Source organism: Leiobunum rupestre, chromosome 4 (genome assembly GCF_980474605.1).
Source record: "Leiobunum rupestre chromosome 4, qqLeiRupe1.1.hap1, whole genome shotgun sequence".
Lineage (NCBI taxonomy): Eukaryota > Metazoa > Arthropoda > Arachnida > Opiliones > Sclerosomatidae > Leiobunum > Leiobunum rupestre.
In genome coordinates, this window is record NC_143387.1 from 10278099 (window position 1) to 10300550 (window position 22452).

General features: G+C 34.7%; 1 protein-coding gene across 1 annotated transcript; it reads left to right on the top strand.

Annotated features, from left to right (window-relative positions):
* Nucleotides 1-542: 542 nt before the first annotated feature.
* Nucleotides 543-21983, top strand: LOC149946292 (aldehyde dehydrogenase, mitochondrial-like). Its single transcript, XM_090170697.1, has 11 exons — nt 543-623; nt 3753-3908; nt 8459-8563; nt 8665-8805; nt 12861-12940; nt 13787-13898; nt 13964-14309; nt 15739-15923; nt 19104-19268; nt 19986-20258; nt 21404-21983. The coding sequence occupies exons 2-11, from the start codon at nt 3774-3776 to the stop codon at nt 21434-21436; spliced, it is 1575 nt and encodes a 524-aa protein (XP_090026823.1). The 5' UTR covers nt 543-623; nt 3753-3773; the 3' UTR covers nt 21437-21983.
* The last annotated feature ends 469 nt before the right edge of the window (nt 21984-22452 follow it).

Genomic DNA, 22452 nt, shown 5'->3' on the forward strand with positions numbered 1-22452 from the left:
CCACTGTTTTTCAAACATGGCCACCCTTTTGTGCAGTCGCAGCTTTCCCTATTTTATCCTATAGAGTGAAAAGAACGATAGTGTTTCGTTCTTGCTAAAGACATTCAGTGGCAACTAGGAGCAACAAACACAGCACCCCACACAAGGAGAACGCAACCCGTCAAAAGTCGTGTATTTTCTTGTGTACAGTTTTCATTGGTTAGACGCTTTAGCGCCTCCTGCCGTCGGAAGGGGAAAATTCAGAAATTGTCTTCTTCCCCGCCCGTAAAACGTTCAGCGTAAAGGTTCGTCCAATGAAATTTGTACACAAAACTGCGTTAGCGTGTTTAAAGGCTAGCTGCGTTATCCTTGTGTTTGTTGTTCCTAGGTGGCAACGAATCTCTAGTTCAAGGGAGAACCATTTAAAAAACTTATGTCCAAGACGGTTTTACAACGTGTGACTAAACGTAGCAGCGATTACCAGTTTTTTATTATTTCAAAATTATCTCACAAACGATATCCATCAAATAGGGATCCCTGCTACGTTTAGTCACCTATGTTTGGCAAACGGTGCACCGGCACGTGTAACAAAGTAGTCACGCGGACTCACTAGTCACTTAAGTTCGCTGTCGTAATTGTTACAAGTAAGTTTCATAAATTTTTGCTATAAAAATGTCCATAAATAATTAGATGCGCAAAAAATATACTTACAGAAAATAGTTTTAAAGTGAATGTCCTTTGGTCAAAGTGCCAACCGCTGGTTATTGCTGCTAGTCGAGCAAAGAATATTCTTCGCGTCGAGTCACTGACATTATGAGTGACAGACAGTAAACAGTGGAATTTTAAAATTGTCCAAAAAAATCCGGCAAATAAATTTTTGAAAAATGTATTAAAAATACATAACTAACATTTTTCAAGATTTTACCTCAAAACATAAATTTAATCTATAAAAATGGACAAGGAAATTTGGCAATTTAGTCAGAGAAAACCTGGAAATGTCAGGGAATTTAATTCCGGAAATTTTGTACGAACCCCGTGATAGTAATTGGTGTATAGAATTTTAGGAAGTGGCTAGCCCCTCAATGTCAATATATTGAAAAACATGCACTTTTTAGCTTATTTCGGCCCACAACTAGAAGAAATCAAGTCACCCCAGTATCTCATTGGTTACCTAAATGCTATGTTTTCTGACGAGGATTGAAGTGCATGCCAGTTTTCCCATACCTCAGGCGCCTCCGCCCTCCTTATAATTGCTCCCCAGGAAAATTCAGCTTAATATATTCATTCTCCCTATGTATAAACATTTTCACTGATTAAGGATCCATTGCCACCATGCTACGAAAGAGGCTCGAGAAACGGGTGCTGCTTAGACTGCGCCACATATCAGAGATAATGTGTTTTTAAAATTCGTTGGATAGATGTTGTTACAATGAAGCTGCACTGCTCAAAGAAAATGAAGGATACTCTCAAAAACTTAAGAAACCCCAATTAGCTGATATACTGAATGTTTCTGACAGTACCACGTATTCTGTATCCATGGTCGATAATGACTGATGTTTTATTGAATGCCATGTGCATCCTACAACCTTCTTTTATGTAGGTTTCTGAAACTCCTCTCTTTTTCAATGTGTCAACTTCGTTTTTCATGGCTTCCCCGCATTGCTCAGATTGAGGGGATGAGACATTTTCCTTATAGATCTTAAGAATCTGCACGTCTGTGCAGTAAACTTCGATTTTATCACCAGTCGCACCTTGTTATTGACTTGGCTGAAATGGTTTGTCCTGATCTGCTATGAGATATGAGATAGGAAAGTATTGACACAGTAATGGACTTTCTAGAAAAATAAAATAACGATCTGTCATCCGTCAAATCATTGCCATAAAAATACGTTTCCAGAGACTTCCAAGAATGGAATTTTCCTCCATCAGGGGTGTAGTAGTATACGTCACCAACTCCTTTGGAAGCTCCAGTTAGATATATGCAAACTTCCCAATTCCAGCCCTGAGGTAAAGCGTTGGCTACTGGCTGCGCTATTACCTCTTGAAGGCTTTCTCCTTCATTAGAGGATCATTTGAAAGTAACTAAATCTTCATCGGACAAGTCATGGTTGATATGATTGATTCCGGCCTTACTTTCATCGCCTCGTACATGTTGACTCTCAACTACAGAATTGCTATCTGGATACCAACCTCTGTAACCTTTAGTTCGGGTTGCATAGCCGACAATAACTCCCATATTGGCTCGCTGTTGTGGGATATGAAAGTAAGCCAGACTCACAATACGTCTGAAGTGACTGGAACTTGGTTTTTGTCCCATCCAAACTTCCAACGGTATTTCGTTCCCAAGTTTGGCATGTCTGGAGTAATTCCTGGTGACCAACTTCATCCACAGATTAGTCGGTAAGCAAGAATCCTCTAGGAAAGTTGGTTATATATTTAGGAGAGTTGTTGATTCTTTCAGCAACCCCATTCATGGCAGGCAAATAGGTGTTTGTCTGCTCGTGCTTCAAACCTGCCTTGTCACAGTGGTCGTTAAACAGCTTTGAACAATATTCCAGTCCATTGTTGGTACGGATAACCTTGATGATGTTACCAGTCTGCTTCTCAACGCACCTTCTATATTTGTCAAAACACGACAATGCATCACTTTTACATACCATTGGATATACCCTCAGGTATCGACTCTTATTGTCAATTAAAGTGGCAAAGTACCTGGCTCGCCCTAGAGAAACTACATGTAGCTGATTACTCTGGATATTTTAGTAGTCAAAATCAGTGACTATTGCCTTATGTCCAACCCTGAAGTGAGCTGTCACTGACTTTCAACAGTTAGGTAAAGTAGAACCTACGTTTTGTGGATTGGGTCAGACTTAATTTTGACTTTGAGAACACTCTTCTTGCATATTTTGCCGCATACCCTTGAAGAATTTGCGAGTTGATTTAAGTTGCAGTACAAACAATGTTTGGAAAATTTCACGCAAATATAGGTACCATATCCATACAAAACTAAGCTTCACCAAGAACGGATTGATTGGGATTTTCCAAAAAGCTATGACTGCTCAATGCGATGAACAACGATTCTAAATTTCCGTGCCATGCTCTCTACACCGACAAATGTTCCTTTTCAAGAGATGGACGTTTCAACCATCAAAATAATCACCTATGGCAGGGCGAAAACCCTCAATGGGGATTCAAACCTCATCACCAAGTTATATTCCAGCCGTTAATTATTATTATTAATGAGTGGGGAGAAGGGCGAGAGATATGCCCATTTGTGCACTTCGACCAGTGGTCTATTGTGCGCTTTAATTTTTGGTTGGACTTAAAGGAAATCATTTGATTTGTCCAGTGTTCTTGCCCCAAAATCTCAATGGCCGGAACTATTTGAGTGTTTTACAGAACGAGCTTGCAGATGCAATTGACGAGCTTCCTTTCAATTTCAAATTTCTACCTTAAGTAGTTTTCATAAAAAATAACATGTCTGAACAAATAAACACCCTGTATATTGAGGTGTCTCAATTTCTTCTAATTTGGAGTATCTGGTAGTATTTTGACCATCTACAAAAGTGAAATTTCATCAATCAATGTTCCCCAGTGGCCCGGTGTATTAATGTAAGGTAGTAATTTTAAGTTTTGAAGGTTAAGTAGTTTTAGTAAAAAATTCTTTGTCGGAACAGTAATCATAGTTTCCTGGTATAAAAAAATACTGTTCTTGCCTCAACTTTAAGTAAAGTTATGTTATATTTTAATGCCTGTTCTTTTTTATTTTCCAGTAACTTTAAATAAATCCAAAAATGATTGGAAGGAAGGTTTTTTACTCTACAAAGTCTATTAAAAATATGAAGAATGCTTCAAATGTCTTTTCTATGAGAAGTTTATCAGCTGCACTTCCTCAACCCTTGAAACAGCCAAATGTTCAATGCACTAAAGTAAGACTGCTGTATTATTGTCTAGTTACAGTATAATTCATTGTTAAAAACCAAACCTTCCTTGAAAAGGTTAGGGTTTGTCTGAAAAAGTTTCAGAAATGCTTGCTTTCCTCTATTGTGAAAAGCTGAGGTGCTGTCCCAACTGGATAGAGAATACATGAATGGTAAAATAGCTGCGGTGTCTCAAAGTTTTGTTTTTAAGTAGAAAATGTCAGTGACTTTTTGGATTACCCAACTTCCCTGTCACTTTTCATAGTGATTCCAGCTAGCAAGGATAAATTAGTGTGCCTTAACTGTCATAGCCCTCAATTAGATCTTCTCCTTCATTGTAAGTGTTATGTTTCTTTCTTAGTTGATTAATAGTTGTGTTGTAGGAGCCACATTAAACACACTGCCTTTCAGTTCAACAATTTGGATAACTAGTGTAGATAACTTTATTAAAAAAATGGGCCACTAGTTAGTAGTAACAAATTCTAGGGTGAGACACCTGGCGACGAACTCTAGAATTACAAGAGTAAACAAACATAGGCTCACCAATTATATGTAAATAGATATTATGTTTTTTCTACTTATATTAACAGTAAGCTAGACCTTCTTTAAGCGATATTTCCTCGAATGTCATACATTGAGCTTTTTCTCCAAAACTTCCCAAAATTCTTTCACTATTCCTGTTTTAGAAGTTGTTTTTTCAACCACAGTTTTAAGGAGCTCGAATTAGGAAGAATAAACATTTTCTTAAGTAGGAAATAGGACTTAAATTTGGTGCAGCGTTAGACAAAGTTGTTTTTCTTTCGCAGACCATCTTCTACCCTTAGCTTTCGAATAACCTGTCTTTTACTGAATTTCAAAAGGATTTTGCTCCCTCCTTCGGAAGATATTTCCTGATTTAAATTATCAAAATCTCTTTAACAACTAATTCGTGGTTTTTTAAATTCATTTTGCTCGTGAAAATATGCTGACATGTTCGGGTATAAAAGCAGATAAATAAGTCTGCTATACCTCGTAATGTAAAGGTATTGTCGTGTGTGAAAACCTAATTTTAAAATTGGTCAAATAAAACCTTTAATCCACCTTTGAAAACGCCAACTCAACCATCCTATAACAATTAAGTAATAAAGGCTCTAATTGCTCATTAATAGTGGTGTGCGAGTACTCGAAAATTGCGAGTACTCGTTATCGGACTCTGAATACGTAATTTTATTACTCGCACGGGTACCCGATTCCCACGAAAAGGGTACATAATTACTCGAAGCGGACTCGAGTAAATAGATAATTTGAAAATTAGCCGGCGAGTCTAATATTACTCGGCGAGTCCATTATTACTCGGCGAGTCCATTATTACCCGGCGAGTCCATTATTACCCGGCGAGTCCATTATTACTCGGCGAGTCCATTATTACTCGGCGAGTCCATTATTACTCGGCGAGTCCATTATTATTGGGCAAGATTATTTAAACAGCGGCAAATAAATTTCAGACGAATTGGCCACGATAACTTAGGACTCGAATTGAACTCGATAAAAATTAGGACTCGAATTGGACTCGTTAAAAACATTCCGGACTCGTATTGGACTCGAAAGCTTTAATCCTAATTCTTAAGGACTCGAGGACTCGATCAAGTCCTTAATATTTGGACTCGAGGACTCGTGAGTCCAAGTTTCTAAGACTCGAGACTCGACTCGAATTTCAAAAAACAGAACTCGCACACCCTTACTCATTAACGCTATCCACTAAATAAGGCGCGATGTATTTCCGTGTTAATATAGGATATCTAGAAAATTTTATGAAGATTTTTTATCAAATTATATCTACTATCAAAGGATTATTTGAGAAACACAATATTACATTTAAAGGTAACTATTGCAGTTGTCTATTTTATTATAAGACCAAGTACATGCATTTTATTTGAAGTGCATGACCTGGTATTAGAAGCCACTGGTCACTTAATCTTGAGTCTCAAACACAATTGAAATTATTTAATAAAAAATTATAAATTTATATACACACTGAAACAATCATAGAGTTGGATAAGCCTAAAATTATTTTTCTTTCGCAGGGAAACTCAAGAAACCACGAAATAATTATAAATAATGAAACAGATAAAAAGATAAAAAAAACTATAGTCACTGCTTCTTAATTCGTGGCAATTACATTTAAAGCACTATTGTGAGTAAAGTGTTGCAGTTTAAACAATTCGCTGCCTTTTTTTGGCCGCAACGGCTTATTTTATTTTTTTATTTTTTTTTATTTTCTCTTTTTCGGGCCTTTTCACCCTTACCAAAAATAAGTTGCTTTTTAGTTGGTATTTAGTTGGTATTCACATTTAAGTTGATATTAAGTTGGTTTTAAGTGGTCAACATATTTCAGTAAACTAGTTAGGTTGGTAATAAGTTGGTGGGAAAATGGCTTTTTCTTTAAGTTGGTATTTTGTTGGTTTTTAGTGGTCAGAAAATTACATTATTTTTTAAGTTGGTTTTAAGTTGGCTTTAAGTGGTTTTTATTAAGTAACATTTTAAGTAAGTTTTTAGTTGGTTTTAAGTTGGTGTTAAGTTGTTTTTAAGTAGGTTTTTAGTTGGTATTTAGTTGGTATTTATCTCAAATACAAACTTAAAACCAACTTAAATAGTTCCTAGACCACTTATTTTTTGGTAAGGGCACGATTTTTGATATTATTTTCGTCGTGTGTTCGCCGACACTTGCAGTTTCGGTAGCCGTGTTGTTCACTACAAATATTTTCTACGTGATATTGCGCTACGTTCTGGTTGTTATTTGCGTTTATGATTCGCATTATCTCAACGTGACATTCCACGAGTTGCTAAGAATCTATTATGTCTTAAGGCAACAGTGAATCGAGTGATGATCCAACAGATTCCAGTCTCTTACCCCACTTTGCCCCTGGCCCTGTAATATAAGAGTCGCACGCCCCCAGCACGTTCGCTACGCTCTCGTCCTTTACCAAAAAATAAGTTGGCTAAAAACCACTTACGACAACTTGTTTTTCAACTTGGTTTTCAGTTTGTATTTGGGACAAATGCCTACTTAAAAATAACTTAAATCCTCTTAAATAATCAACTTATTTCCAACTAAACCAGAATCAACATTTACCTTTAACTACTTAAAAGCAACTTAAATCCTACTTGGGAAACATCTAAAATCCAACTTAAAAATATTATGTAACTTCCTGACTACTAAAAACCAACTAATTATAAACTTAGCAAAAGCAGTATTTTCCTACCAACTGAATAACAACTTATTAACCCTTTAATAGTAACTTGAAATATGCTGACAACTTAAGCCTACTTAATACCAACTCAATATCAACTAATAATGTGTATACAAACTAAATACAAACTGAAATCCAACTTATTTTTTGATAAGGGGTGCGGCGCCGTTAGGCGCCAATACTTATACTATTACGAAAAACTGTTCTTTAGCAATCTCTTAAAACAGCCTGGTGTCGGCGAACACACGATAAAAATAATAACCAAAACAAAATTTTAAAATACAAAAACAAAAAGAAGTTCAATTAATTAAATAAAAATTAAATAATCATTTGCGCCAAAATAAAATTACCCACGCTATCTACTTGACAAACTCTATCGTATCCGCCTAAAAAAATTATAAAACAAGATGAGGTTGCTGTAGTTAACTTTTGCCAAAAAATATTTGCATAACAGTAACAAAATTCAAATTTTGGGAAACCACTTTTCGGCAACATTTTTTCTTGGTTTGTCTTCTTTTATTATGAACTTCCATGTAATGTCTCACTTTGAAATGTATTCAAATTACATGACATGTGATTGAATCACAAGCACATTTCTTTATCTACAAAATTCCAAAATACCTTTATTTTCCATCTATTCTGGCTGCACTAGCAGATAGTCTCCAGTCCTTTAGCTTTGACCATTACAAGATTCAAAGAACCAGCCTTACTAATAATTACCCATACATAATTATTTGATCCTTAAGTTTCCATAAAAGTAAAATTGTGACTGATCATTATATTGCCACTATGATCTGGAATCTATATTGTTTACAACTGAGACTTATATAAAGTATGCCAAGCCAGTTTTCACTTTGCTCTGTCTGACCACTTTTCATTCAATTTATTTAAACACTGACCTCTAATTGGATAAGGGTGAAATGGAATACCATTTAAACTCAACAAAAGCCAAAAAATAACGTTTCAGGTTTCAAAATCAACGAAGGCATTTTCTGACCCTCTTAGGCTTATTTCCAAAAAAACCTAAAATCGTAACTTAAGTTATACTTGGAATGTTTTGAGACAGTCTTTTTTTGTTAGATGTAAAATGAATTGCAGTATCAAAATATTTTGGGAACTTCCACCTCCCTACAATAAACAACTTCTATACCCGTGACTAGCAGAGATGACATTCCCTTTGAGATTTGCTTGCCTCTAATAAATTATCTAGCTCGGCTTGATTGTATTAGAATGATAAGTGTCAACACAATCTTCCTTATGCATTATGAAATTATATGTATATAATTTCTTGGTGTAAACTCATACATAACATGGAGAATATCTTTCTAGATTCTCATAAACAATGAATGGCATGATTCAACTTCTGGTAAAGTTTTTCCAACTATAAATCCTGCAAATGGTGAAGTTATTGCTCAAGTACAAGAAGGTGGTCAGGTGTGTATGATTTTAATTGGGAAAATTACAATCTTATTAAGCCTATTAATATTTCATGGTTAATTTTTGTCTGAGGATTTTATTTATTCTTACTACATTAGGCAGACATTAATAAAGCTGTAGCAGCAGCCAAAGATGCGTTCAAACTTGGTTCAACATGGAGGAGAATTGATGCATCTGCCCGTGGTAGATTGATCAACAGACTTGCTGATTTAATGGAGAGAGATAGAAACTATCTAGCAGTAAGACATGGTTTTTTCATATTATTTTGGGAGAGTGGGGTTTCCATTGGGGAAATCAAAGCAGTTTGGCGGAAGATTTGCATCTTACATTGTCGATTTCTCTTGTCCATTAATCACTTTGCTTCATCCCAAAAGACCAAGCAACACTTTCTTATTGCTGCTTGTATTTGCCCTTAATGGGCCAAGGTGTGCAATAACTGGTAGCCTTACAACCAAACTCGCATGCTTTCGTGGAGCTCGAGCTGTGATGTTATTATTATTATTATATTATTATTAATGAAGGGGTGAAGGGCTAAGTACATGCCTGTTCGTGCACGTCGACCAGAGGTCCATTGTGCAAACCCGAACCTTAAGACTTCAAAAGTGTTGAGGGTTGGAAAATAAAGCACTAATATTTGCTTTAAACGAACATAGTTTATTTTGTTAAATCATAGTAAAAACTCATATATTTACAAGCTATGTACAATAAGTTAGGGAAAACATAATTTACTAAGTTATCACTAGAAGAGCTAGTCCAGAACTGACTGATTAGAAAAATAGATAAACGGCATGATGACGCCCCCTAGTGGTGGTAGGTCAAAGTGACCAAACGTTTTCACATCACAAAAAGCCCAATATCCGACTCAAAACGGAGAATCCTTTTTTCCGCCATATTATTGAAATCAGAAGTTTCCAGCTGATGCATACCAAGATCCTCGAATCTTTGGGCCGCATAGTAATCGCACCTACAAAGCACATGAGAGGCGGTTTCCTCCTTATCCTGACACGCCCTACAGATTGGATCATCACTGATTCCAATCAGATAAAGATGTTTGTTATGGAGACAATGACCTGTTAGTAGGCCAACGACCAACCTGATATTAGATTTGGAAAGCGAGAGCAGCTCCTTAGCTCTCTGTCTAGAGGGACCCGAGATAAACTCTTTAGCCTGCTTTTGGCCATCCATCTCAAGCCAAAGCTTGAGTTGACGGTAAGTCATGGAGTTGCAGATAAGGCCGCAACCTATGCTAGAGGGGATAGGAACGGCAGGTTCAGGACCAAAGAACCCAGCCTCTGCCCTCTCATTACCATAGTACCCCCGATGGCCAGGAACCCAATAGAGCTGAACTTGATTGTTGGTGCCTAGCTCCGAGAGGAGATTCAAACAGCTGTAAACCAGTTTAGAAGAGACCTGAAACTGGTTGAGAGCTTTGAGGGCTGCTTGCCTATCCGAATAAATTTGGATAACCTTGCCATGAAGCTTCTTATTAAGACAATTAAAAAGTCAACACAGAAGCAGATAGTGGCAATTTCCGCCTGAAAAACACTAGCATAGACACCAAGGCTTTCAGAGAAGCCGAGTGTGCTAGTAAGACAATACATCCCCGAACCAGAGCCAGAGCAGGTCTTAGACCCATCGGTAAACCAGACGATTTCTCCTCGGGCCCCCCGAGGGTACTATGATTGGCCCACTCTGTACGGCTTGGAAAATAAGTATTGAAAGACTTACTAAAATGTAGCTTCGTAGTCATCATATCAGAACCCATTAGGTAGACAGGTAACTGACTTGAAATTTCCCGAAAGATCTTGGTGTGGCTATTTTCCCAAGTATTCGCCTTCCACCAACCATTCTGGTTGAGACTATAGGCTCCCATAGCAGCAGCTTCCTCTATGAAAAGATGAAGAGGAAGAATGTTCAGGAGAATTTCTAGAGAAGCACTTGGGGCTGTTCTCATAGCTCCTGTGATTATTATTATTATTATTGAGTGGGGTGGCAAGCCAAACACTTCGACCTGAGGTCCATTGTGCATCCCCAAACTGGGTGACTTAAATAAGTCCTGTTGCCGACATAAAGCTTAAAATCTGCCCGGTCATGATATTAGAGACGTCATACGTCTCCAACCGATGCATACCCAAATGCTCAAACCTCTGGGCTGCATAGTAATCGCAGCTACAGAGCTCCTGTGATGCTGACGCAAGCCAGCCTTTGTAGGGTGCGCAGATCGCTCTGCACAGTCTTAGTTCGGACTCTTGGCCACCAGACCACTGCAGCATAAGACCCCCCCCCCCTTGGGCCTACCTTTGACTGTACTAAATTTCCACCCTCTTTTTGACCCCTTCTTAACATTCACATACTTTGACCCCCTTGACGAATTTCTGGCTACGTCACTGTTCCCCTCAATATTTACTTTTGATTTAACTTATTGGATCTATTGGGAACTCACATGCTTTCACGGAGCTCGAGCTGTGATGTTAGTCTAGAGGAATGGAAAACTGTTATTAGAGAAGCTTTAAAGAAAAAAAGTGATCCTTTGCGTTAGCCAATGTTTAACTTTTACTGGTCCATAGTATTACAAAAATCCAATTAATTTACTCAAATTGAATTAAAGTGAAAGCTATAGCTAGTAGTAGCAGAGTATATAGACAATATGAAAACTTAATTTTATGGCATAAAAAATTTTAATCATGGCTAGTGATGTACTGTACATTTATAATTTTATTTTAAAGCATGCATCTTTTGGAAATGTTTTACTGAGAACTGTATACAGAGTGTAACAATAATTTACAAATATACTTTTATTACTTTAAGAATGCCCCCCTTAGTAAATTAATTCATGCTCTGGTCATTTCCCGCCTCTGGTCTTCCCCAACACGTCATCAGCATCGCGCTTGCCTTGGAACCAGTTCGCACCAGTCTTCCCCATCTAGAAGCTTCGCGCTGCGTTGCGCCTTCTCCGTGGACGAACTGTTTGAGGCCCCATAGCTCGTAGTGCCCACCTAGTGCATAAAAAGGCCGGACACACGTGTCTCTCCCCTCTCTTGTTGTTGTTCTTCTATTGAACCTTCAACATTCTTGGCATCGCTAGTAGAAGCCTCTTCAAGATGCTCCCGCCTTGAGCCTGCTGGACTTCGCCCACCTCGCCGGTTTCGTTAAGCCGCTGGAGCTGCACCGATGGCCACTCGCCGTAAAGTTTTGCCCTCAAGCAATCTACCTTTCGGGCACCGAGTAGTGAACCGTTTTCGTCCATAGTGCAAGTTCTTCAAGAGCATCCACTCAACTCGTAAGATATGCATAACCTTAATCATATATGAAACTATTGGGTAGACCAGAGCAAAACCAAACTCCCCCTCGTACGTATTAGTACTATGTTTTTTAATTACAATGTATTATGTGGTAAACTAATTAACTGTTTAATTGATCTATTAAACTTATTTTGATTTCTTAAGTCATTACTTTCGACCTCTTTATTTTATATCTAATGTTGACACTTAATTAATCAATTCCCTAGACAAAAACTACGTACCAATTATCAATAAAATAACCTTAAATGCTAAAAGTGTCACAAGAGGGTTAAGTAATTAAATTAGGTTTTGTGAAAGGATACTTAATTGAGGCATGAAAAATTGCTTATTCAAAATGGTGACTAAGATTTATTGTTTTGAATAGCAATCGGTAAAAATTTTGGATGTGGAGAATAGGTAGTGTCATACTTATGGAATATTATAGATTTAGGGTGATAATTTTTCTGAAATAGGTTTGGCAAGGAAGGCTATCACCTGAAAGAAAGAACTGTATAGCACATTCTTAAGGCTACTTTTAATTGTGCAATTATTTAATTCAAATCTTAAATATTGATAAAGATTAAATTATTTATTATAACAATCAATGTAATATCCACAACACCTATTTTTGGTAGTGCCTAACAACTACTTAACAGTTAAAGTGGCGACACAAGTTGCATGATTTTCTGTGCCACTTTGAGGTAATTTACTTCACAAGGATATGGAAAAGCACTGAAATAACAAGTCAGACTTTTTGTATGAAGTCTTATCCACATTATCTATTAGGCTTGCGTCCAGCAACTGAAATGTCAGGGAGTTCTAGATTTGCTAGCAGTGCTTTTTTCTCTATTCACATTTTTCTTTCCCAGTGATTCATTGTTTCTTAGCCTCACTTCTCCGCACCTACCAGTAGAACAAATAATTTATAGTCAGCCTCAAATTTCCCTTGTGAACTAAACAAAGAATATACTTTTCATAAAATGCACTTCAATTTCTCAAATCTTTTTCTGTAGAGTCTTGAAACACTAGATAATGGAAAACCATTCAGAGATGCTTTTACTCTTGATTTGCAAATGTCTATAGACTGTTACAGGTAATTCATATTATGCATTATAAATTGTGTGTTTAGTTTTGTCCTGTTTGAACTTTGTGCAGGGTTTATAATTTAAATTCAAGACATAATCCAAGAAATATATTTTAAGCCTTGGTTCACACCATCTTACTTACATCATTTAAAGGTGAACCTGGTTAATATTGAGACAAGCATTTTCTGGTGTGTTATTTTATAAGCCTACGTTAACTTTTATTTTTGAGAGTAGCAGCTGCAGCTGAATGAAATTCACATTCTCTGAATATATAGTTAATTAAAATCTAGAGCTTTGATGTTACAGAGTTTTACATCATTTAGATGTAGTCAATGTATTCAAAGCCAAGGAAGATATTTGTTTGATTTATTAAAAAAAGTTAAAGTAAATTTCTTTAATAAAGATAAATTAATTGACCGTGCTTGCATAATAAAGTTATGAAACTTGTAGAAATCAAAATGACTTTTGAAGATATTTATTCAGTTTAACTTAGCAACATTGAAGATCTATTTGGGGTACCATTGACCCATATATTATTTGTATTTAATTTCTTGAAGCATAGTTTATTAATTAGATAATTATAATGTGTTATGATTTTGTTAAATTGTTTTCAAACATATATGGGTACATTCAGTATTGAAAATCAGTTGGGAATTGCATGTGTGTTCTTAATTTTTGTTAGATAAGGTTGTGATGTCACATGTTTTCGAACCAGTGCGTCCGAAACTAGTCCGGTTGTAAATATTTATACATTCTTAAACAAAATATTTTTGTGCACTTGAAATAACGTTGTATACCTACCTTTTTATGAAGTATGGCTATTTTGTGATATTTAAATCTGGTCTTTTCTATAGGTACTATGCAGGATTTGCTGATAAAATCCATGGAAAAACAATTCCAGTTGATGGGAGTTATTTTGCTTACACCAGACATGAACCAGTTGGAGTTTGTGGTCAGATTATTCCTGTATGTTAAATCTTTTCTTATATCTCTCTACGTATGTTAATATTTTTACTTTTGAAATTATGTAGTGGAATTTTCCACTGCTTATGCAAGCTTGGAAGCTAGCACCAGCTTTAGCAACAGGAAATGTTTGTATTCTGAAACCAGCTGAGCAGACGCCATTGACGGCCCTTTACGTGGGTCAACTCATTGTTGAAGCTGGTTTTCCACCCGGAGTAGTTAATATTGTGCCAGGCTATGGACCTACAGCAGGAGGTGCATTGACCAACCATCCTGACGTAGATAAAATTGCTTTTACTGGATCTACAGCAATAGGCCAATTGGTTATGGCAAATGCAGCCACTAGCAATTTAAAGAGAGTTACCCTGGAACTTGGTGGAAAGAGTCCTCTTATTGTACTAAAAGACGCTGATCGTAAGTTTTTAAATGAATTTTCTCATCACTTTTATGCAACCTAACAATCAAGCAGGACTAACTGTACCGTGTAAAACTATTGAAATGTAAAATTTTGCAGCATAGTTTTAGTAGTTTTATTTTAAAAGTAACAAAAAAAATTTATCGCAATTTAAGAAAATACTGAGCATCATGAATTTATAAGTAAACTATTTAGAATTTTTTCAGTTTCAGTTTGCATTATTTTAGCTATGGTTATTTAATTTTATGTTTGATGGTTTTATTAATTAGGGTCATTGCTATTTGAATTTGATCTGATGAAATTTTCCTAGATTTAAGTTAATTATGATATTTTTTCTACCACATACTTAATTTTGTACTTCTAATTATTTGCTGGTTTAAAAATTGTTTTAGATATTTGGCAGCTTTTTTAAGTTTTTATTTAATCAAAAATCTTAAAAATGTGAAAATAGGGAAATTTTCTTTAGTCAGTTTTACATTAAATTACCTTACAGAAAAACATAACCTCCAAAAAGGGTGTATTATTTCATCCACAGCTAATACTTTTACTAAAATTTTAAAATTAAATGTGCATGTATTAATTTTTGAAATGATATGGAAATAAATCGCACATGATCTCTCGGCCATTCTACACTCTTTAAACACTGATACAGACAATCCGAGGCCCAACTCTATTACTAAAACAAACTTGTAGGAATTTTACTTTGACAATGTAAGGCAGTGAAAATGAAGCCAAAGTCAAGAGTCTAATAAACGTGTAATATTTTTAGGCCCACTTTTTATGCAGAACTTGAACATTGAATATAAAAAATATAGTGGGAAATATACTTTGTCTATGTTCTGCTGTGATATACAGAAGGTTTACTGACTGAATATGGAGGCTCAAATGAAGCTGACAACTAAGTTTATATTATATAGATGAATGTAATTTTCTTTTTATAACTGAAAAACAGTGAATTAGTCTCATATAAGTTCTTTTTTGTATAGACCTGTTTTATGGACTGGTTGCAGTTTGTAATTTTAAGTGCAATTATTGCGTGAATGAATTTGAAATATGGAGGCTCAAATGAAGCTGACAACTAGGTTTATATTATATAGATGAATGTCATTTTCTTTTTATAACTGAAAAACAGTGAATTAGTCTCATAAGTTCTTTTTTGTATAGACCTGTTTTATAGACTGGTTGCAGTTTGTAATTTTAAATTCAATTATTGCGTGAATGAATTTGAAATATGGAGGCTCAAATGAAGCTGACAACTAGGTTTATATTATATAGATGAATGTCATTTTCTTTTTATAACTGAAAAACAGTGAATTAGTCTCATAAGTTCTTTTTTGTATAGACCTGTTTTATAGACTGGTTGCAGTTTGTAATTTTAAATGCAATTATTGCGTGAATGAATTTGAAATATTTTTTTTTCAAATATAGTGGAGTATGCAATTGCTATGGCACACTTTGGATTGTTTTTCAATCAAGGACAATGCTGTTGTGCTGGATCCCGTATATTTGTTGAGTCTAGTATCTATGATGAGTTTGTTGCTAAAAGTGTTGAGAAGGCAAAATCAAAAGTTCTAGGAAACCCTTTTGATACTAAAGTGGAACAAGGTCCTCAAGTATGAACTTCATGCAATTTTTCTTGTATTTCAATAATAGATCAGGGTTGAAGCCATGAACGTTTATTTGGTGTACAACATTACTTAATGGGAAGGTAAAATCAGCACTCCCCACCTAGACATTTGTGGAATCAATTTTAAGTTTCTAAAATTTCGTTTTAAAATGTGATGTTTCTTTTAAATATATTTTATAAATACTTTTAGTATATGGTAAAATTAAGGCTCCCTCTAAAATTTCAATGATCAACTTTGGGCTTTTTTTTAATTTAAGCTTTTTTTAAGCCCTTGGAAATGTCGAGTAAGCTGCATCCTTAATGCATGACCATCACGAGTATATAGTTTTTTGTAACTTTGTGTAATGTTTATTTGTGTTGGCTCAAAAAACGTTGGAGGGACCCATTTCCAAATTTATTTACACTTGAGTCATTCCAGGTCAAATCAACAAGGTCCAAACCACCTAAGTTTAAGATTTTGATGAAATTTGGCGAAAGGATGAAGTTATGCATAAAATTAATCCCTGTTAAGGGAAAGTGTTAAAAAAAATTTTTGGCCAAACCAAAATCTGTTGTATCTAACACCAAAATTGACTCTAACTTTGGTTCTATTCATAATAGAGGTGTGTGTTCTATGGCTCATTTTGAAGGCCAAAACCATAGCATCTCGTTTCAATTGAGGAAAAAAAAAGATTTTTTACTTATATTAACTTACCTGGTCCTTATACATACTGTGTATAAAGATTTTCTTGTATATTTGATTTGTGACCAAGTTACAAGCAAATTTACTAAATCCCCACCGCTGCCGATTTTGACCATTTTCTCAAATTATCTTTTTCTCTGTTAATCGAAATTTTCTATAGATTTTAATTTTATAGACTTCTCTGTTTGTTATTTATTACTCATGGAAGTATAAAAATTTAAAGTAGTGATAGTTGAATTTAATAAGGAAATAGTAAAAAGTGTATTAAATACAACCATACAAATAACTTCAGTTTGACAAACTATCCAAAACTATTAGTCCTGTAGTCTATACCTTGTTTCTAAAGAACAAGCAAACTATTTGCCACAAAGAAAAGCCACCTTAGTGCCTGGATGGCAAAGGGCTATGAGATGGCCTGGGAGCTAGGCTGTGTAAAAAAGATTAACAATTATAGATAGCTTAAACAACACAATCATTTTAAGTCCAAAGCAACTATTCTCGTGGGCAAAAGCTAAGTGGGTAACGAATGAAGGAAATCTACTTAGTATAAATTTTGAATTTGTAAGTAAGGAAGAACTAGACGAAAATCATAGCAAATTAAAACCACGGTATGAGAGTGCACTCCGGGTTAAAGGAATAAGATCTTTCCATTTATTTGCGCCCTTATCTAAAACAGAATTGGGTACCAGAAGATTATCTTCCTCAAATCTATGTCAAACTATTACAATTGGTAAAGAACTTGGCGTACCCTGGTCCTCTATCCGTGATTTTATTGCCGTAAAGCGAGAAAAGAAATGGTGGTTGGCATGCATTTTGAAAAAGTTGCATTTCCAACCGGAACTAGACCTATGTTTTCCCTACCCCCATGAGCTAGCTGCTTCTTTTCGGTATCCAAGCAAAGAAGACACAGGGTGGTTCTCTCTTAGTGATTCAATGGCAATATTGAAGCCGACAACAACTGGTATATAGATTATGGATATTACCAGATGATGAATCAAAGTATGTCTAAGAAATTCTCAAAAGAAGAAATATTTTGGAGGTATAGACTACAGGACTAATAGTTTTGGATAGTTTGTCAAACTGAAGTTATTTGTATGGTTGTATTTAATATCCTTTTTACTATTTATCTATTAAATTAAACTATCACTACTTTCATTTTTATACTTAACCATGAGTCATAAATAACAGAGAAGTCTATAAAATTAAAAAAAACTACAGAAAATTTCGATTAACAGAGAGAAAGATAATTTGAGAAAATGGTCAAAATCGGTAGCGGTGGGGATTTAGTAAATTTGCTCGAAACTTGGTTACAAATCAAATATACAAGAAAATCTTTTTACACAGTACATATGAGGACCAGGTTAGTTAATAAAAGTAAAAAAAAAATGTTGCCTTCCAAATGAGCTATAGAACGCATCTCTATCATTAATAGAACCAAAGTTATAGTCAATTTTGGTATTATAGGTACAACTGATTTTGGAAAAGTAGCCAAATTTTGGTTTGGCTTATAACTTTGCCAAAAATGTTTTTTGAACGATTTCCCTTTACAGAGATTAATTTTATGCATAACTTCATCCCTTCGCCAAATTTCATCAAAATCTGAACCTTGAGTGGTTTGGACCTTGTTGATTTGACCTGGAATGACTCACTTCAAATTATTTCAATTATAATTTTTGTATAAAAACCCAATTATAGAGTGGTACCTTTCGCTAGCATTTTGGTGGTGGTTTTTGTTTAATACATTGTACTCACAATATTTTATCAGTTTATTTATAGTACCATAAGTATGGCACTGAACGAATTTGGTTAATGATAGTCTGTTGTGGAGTGATTGCGGGCATCCTCCAAATAATAGGAGTGGATCGCGGAGATTTGTCAGTCCGTTTGTATGTAATGGTTTACATGGTCATAGGCGAAACAGAATATCATAAAAAATTTGCATTGGGGGAATAGGAAGTGTCATACTTATCAGGGCCGTGCTTAGAGGTCTCGTGGCACAGGCGAAATGCATGGGCGAAACTGACAATTGTGATTTTAGCGGCCCTCCAGTATATACATCCCTATAGGAAAATTTTAGCGGCCCTGGGCGACTGCCCGGCTCCCCACCCCCTAAGCACGGCCCTGATACTTATGAATAATATTTTTAATTGGAATCTTCACTTTTCCTTTTTATTTTTCCTTTTATGGTGATTACATTTTATATAAGCTTCTGCCCATTTGGGTTCATTATGTCATCTTCTCAACTCAATAACTCGGGGTTCATATACAACATGAAAAATCTAGAAAAATCTGGGAATTTTAAAATGGCCTTAAAAAGTCAAGGAGTATTTCCAAAAAGTCTAAGAGAGTTAAGTTAGGCGGGTAGCTCATCTTCCGTTGTATTATAAATACATTAAATATTTGGCAATATTTAACTCAAAATTTTCATTTATTGTATTAATTGTGAAATTTCTGTAACTTATCGATTCTACTTCTACTTTTAAGATTGATGAAGAGCAAATGGGAAAGATCCTTAATCTCATTGATGCTGGAAAGAAAGAAGGAGCTAAACTTTTATGTGGTGGTGGCAGATTTGGTGATAGAGGCTTTTTTGTTGAACCAACAGTTTTTGCTGACGTTAAAGACAACATGCGTATTGCTAAGGAAGAAGTAAGATCATTATCAATTGATATATGTTGAGTCACTATGTATGTTATGTCAAGTAGAATTTTTAATTTTGATATAGCTCCTTACACCAAACAGAAAAATGCATGGGACATTGGGTTGAATATTTATTTATTTTTAGCTGAAGTTAGTGAACAAATTTGCGCAAGGATAATGTCAATGGCAAGTTGGTCCCACAGTGAAATGTTCCACACCTCAAATGCACATATTCTGGAATCATTTTACTAGTGGGGATTCTAACAATGATCACATGATAGAAGTAAATCCTATACACTTGAGATGGTCTATAAATTAGAACCTATTGGATAACTTTGGTTCATCAACTTCATTTTTAGTATATACAATACATGCTTGCTCAGTTCAATAGTTTTATCGAAAAGCCAACAATTTCAATCAATTAATATTTCATTCAAGTGATGAAGATTTATACTTGGCACTAAACCATATTATGGGGCTTTCCCACTTCTATTTAATAACACGTGACACCAGACATATGCGTCACACATTGTTATTAAATAGAACTAAGAAAGCCATGTAATATTGTGTAGGGCCATGATGATCAGCATTATCTTCCTTCTATCTATTCCTGTAACTATGATAAAATTTATTTTATAATTAATTAAAACATGGTTTTTCTATTAATATAATGATAACATTACCAGATTTTAGAAATATAGTGCTAGTAAAGAATTCTACTTACAGATATTTGGACCAGTGATGCAAATACTTAAATTTGATTCGGAAAAGGAAGTGTTGGAAAGAGCTAATAACAGTGAATATGGCTTAGCTGCCAGTGTGTTTACTCGAGATCTGGATAGAGCTCTGTATTTTAGTAATAGTCTAAGAGCGGGCACTGTATGGGTGAATTGCTACGATGCCATTATTTCTCAAATACCATTTGGTGGTTATCGTATGTCTGGAATTGGAAGAGAGTTAGGGGAGTATGGATTACAAGCTTACACAGAAGTCAAATCAGTAAGTTCCAAATTCATATAATAATACTCATAAATATAAATAGGGGTGCACTATTGTTCAAATCTTTGAGGACTGCTAAAAAAAATTTAATTGATCACTTATGAAATTTAAAAAATATAGAAATGGAAGTAATTTAAAATGCATTGAGGTACCATTTCAATTTAGTGTACAATAAACTTATTATGTCACTGAGAATGCACAAGTATACTTTGTATGAAATGATAACATACCAGAAACCCTCCATTTTCCCAATTGGAAAGCTCCATCTACTAGTGGCTTATAAGAACATTTTCTTTATTTTTTTTAGAGTTCTTAAAATCTTTTTGAGAACTTTGATTTAAATATTAATTTGATTTAATTTATCATGAAAAGAAAAGTAGTTGGTAGTTTCAGGCCCTTAGCCAGAATTTTTCAGTTGAGGGGGCCCAGCAAATTACAAAAGACTAATGAGGCTAAGACTGCTTTAAAATGAGCTTAAGGGTCGTCATGGGCCACACTGGCGCTTGGCATTGGAACATTTGGTTTAAATAAATATAAATTTTATTTATATAAAACGTAAATCGAAGTTTAATTTCTAATCACCTTAGTTGGTCTTTATTTCTTTTGGTTTTTACCACAAATTTATCCATACTTGGACTTACTATGATATGATTAATCTCATACAAGTTGATACCAAAACTAAAATGGTGTATTGGGCGTTATTCCTATTTCCCTCAAGCAGGAATTTTTCGTTTTAAATTAATTTCGTATTGATAATGTATGGCAGCCCTGTTTTCCAGCTACTTATTAACAGGTGTGCTATTCATTTTATAGTTTCAATTAGTGATTGTCATGAAAAATTAAGTTAAAACGTTTTTAGAAAAAAGCACTCAATAAATAAAAAAATAATGCATTGCTTAATTTCAAGTTCAAACTCGCTTTGTTTCATTGTTTTTGTAATCCCAGAAACCACTACAAATCTCATTGAAATTTGGACGTTTTCCCAATGCTTTTACCATGGGAGAGGGGAGGGACTAGTTCTCTAAAAGCCTAGATAGTCAATGAATAGTTATAACAATATTTAAGTCTTTTACCAGGTTCTTGTGTTTGTTTCTTCTAGGAAACTCAAAAATAGTACCATAATTTTTTATTTTTTTTTGTTTCAGGTTATTGCAAAGATATCCAAGAAAAATAGCTAAAAAATATAATTTAAACTATTATGAAAGCAACTATACCAAAGATTTTGAAAATTCATTAATATTTTTTTTATTATTATTGGCATACTGGAAGCCTAATGCAAAATATAACAAATATTCAAATACTCTAGAATTGTAATTTTACTTGTCAGCGAGGTAGTGGCGGTACCAGAATTTTAAGAGGCTAATATTTTTTTACAAAAGTGGCCCATCTCTTAGGCTTTTTACAGAAGTTAAATGACCTTGCTTGTTGCCCCACAAATTAACTGGAGGAGGCTCTTCCAGGGCCCATTAAATCTGATATGCCACCACTGCATTATGTTTGTGTTACTATAGATTTGATCTGAAATAGGTTCAGTACTCAATAATTGAAGTACTTATAATCTTAATTTAGAAATTGTCTTGGTTACTAAATAATTTAGTTTAATATTTGCTTTTACTTAAATTAACAGTAGTACTTAATACGTTTTTGTTCACTTGTTTATGTATGGTAATTGTACTTACAGCATATTTTTATAAAATATACATAGAAAAATATTTTTTTTAACTTCTTTTGAGTGCATTTCTTTAATTTTACTTTAGGGCTTTGTATAAATTGAAAATCCCTAAGTTTTCCAAAAAAAGATTAGCAAACAACCCTTGGAATTAGATAAGGTTTAAATTTTTTTATGGATAATAGCGATTCATATCAAACTCTCAATTTAAGGGGAAACCTTAGGAATGTTTAACGTTTTCTGCCACCTGATCAGGTAAGGACTCCCTCAGCATCGTACGTACTGTATTATTAGAACAGGGTTATTCAACTTAAGCAGGTTGAATTATGGTAGCATTGACTGTCGCTTATAAGTCAGACTGGCTTTCTTCAAATTAATCTTTTATCATGATTATACATTAGTACAATTTTGGTTATTTATTCTGAGTAAAGATAGCCTTAATTTGAAGAATTTACTGGAAAAATTAATTTTTTGTTATAAAAGTAAATAAATTATTTTCATTAGGTGACCACTGACCCTATCATT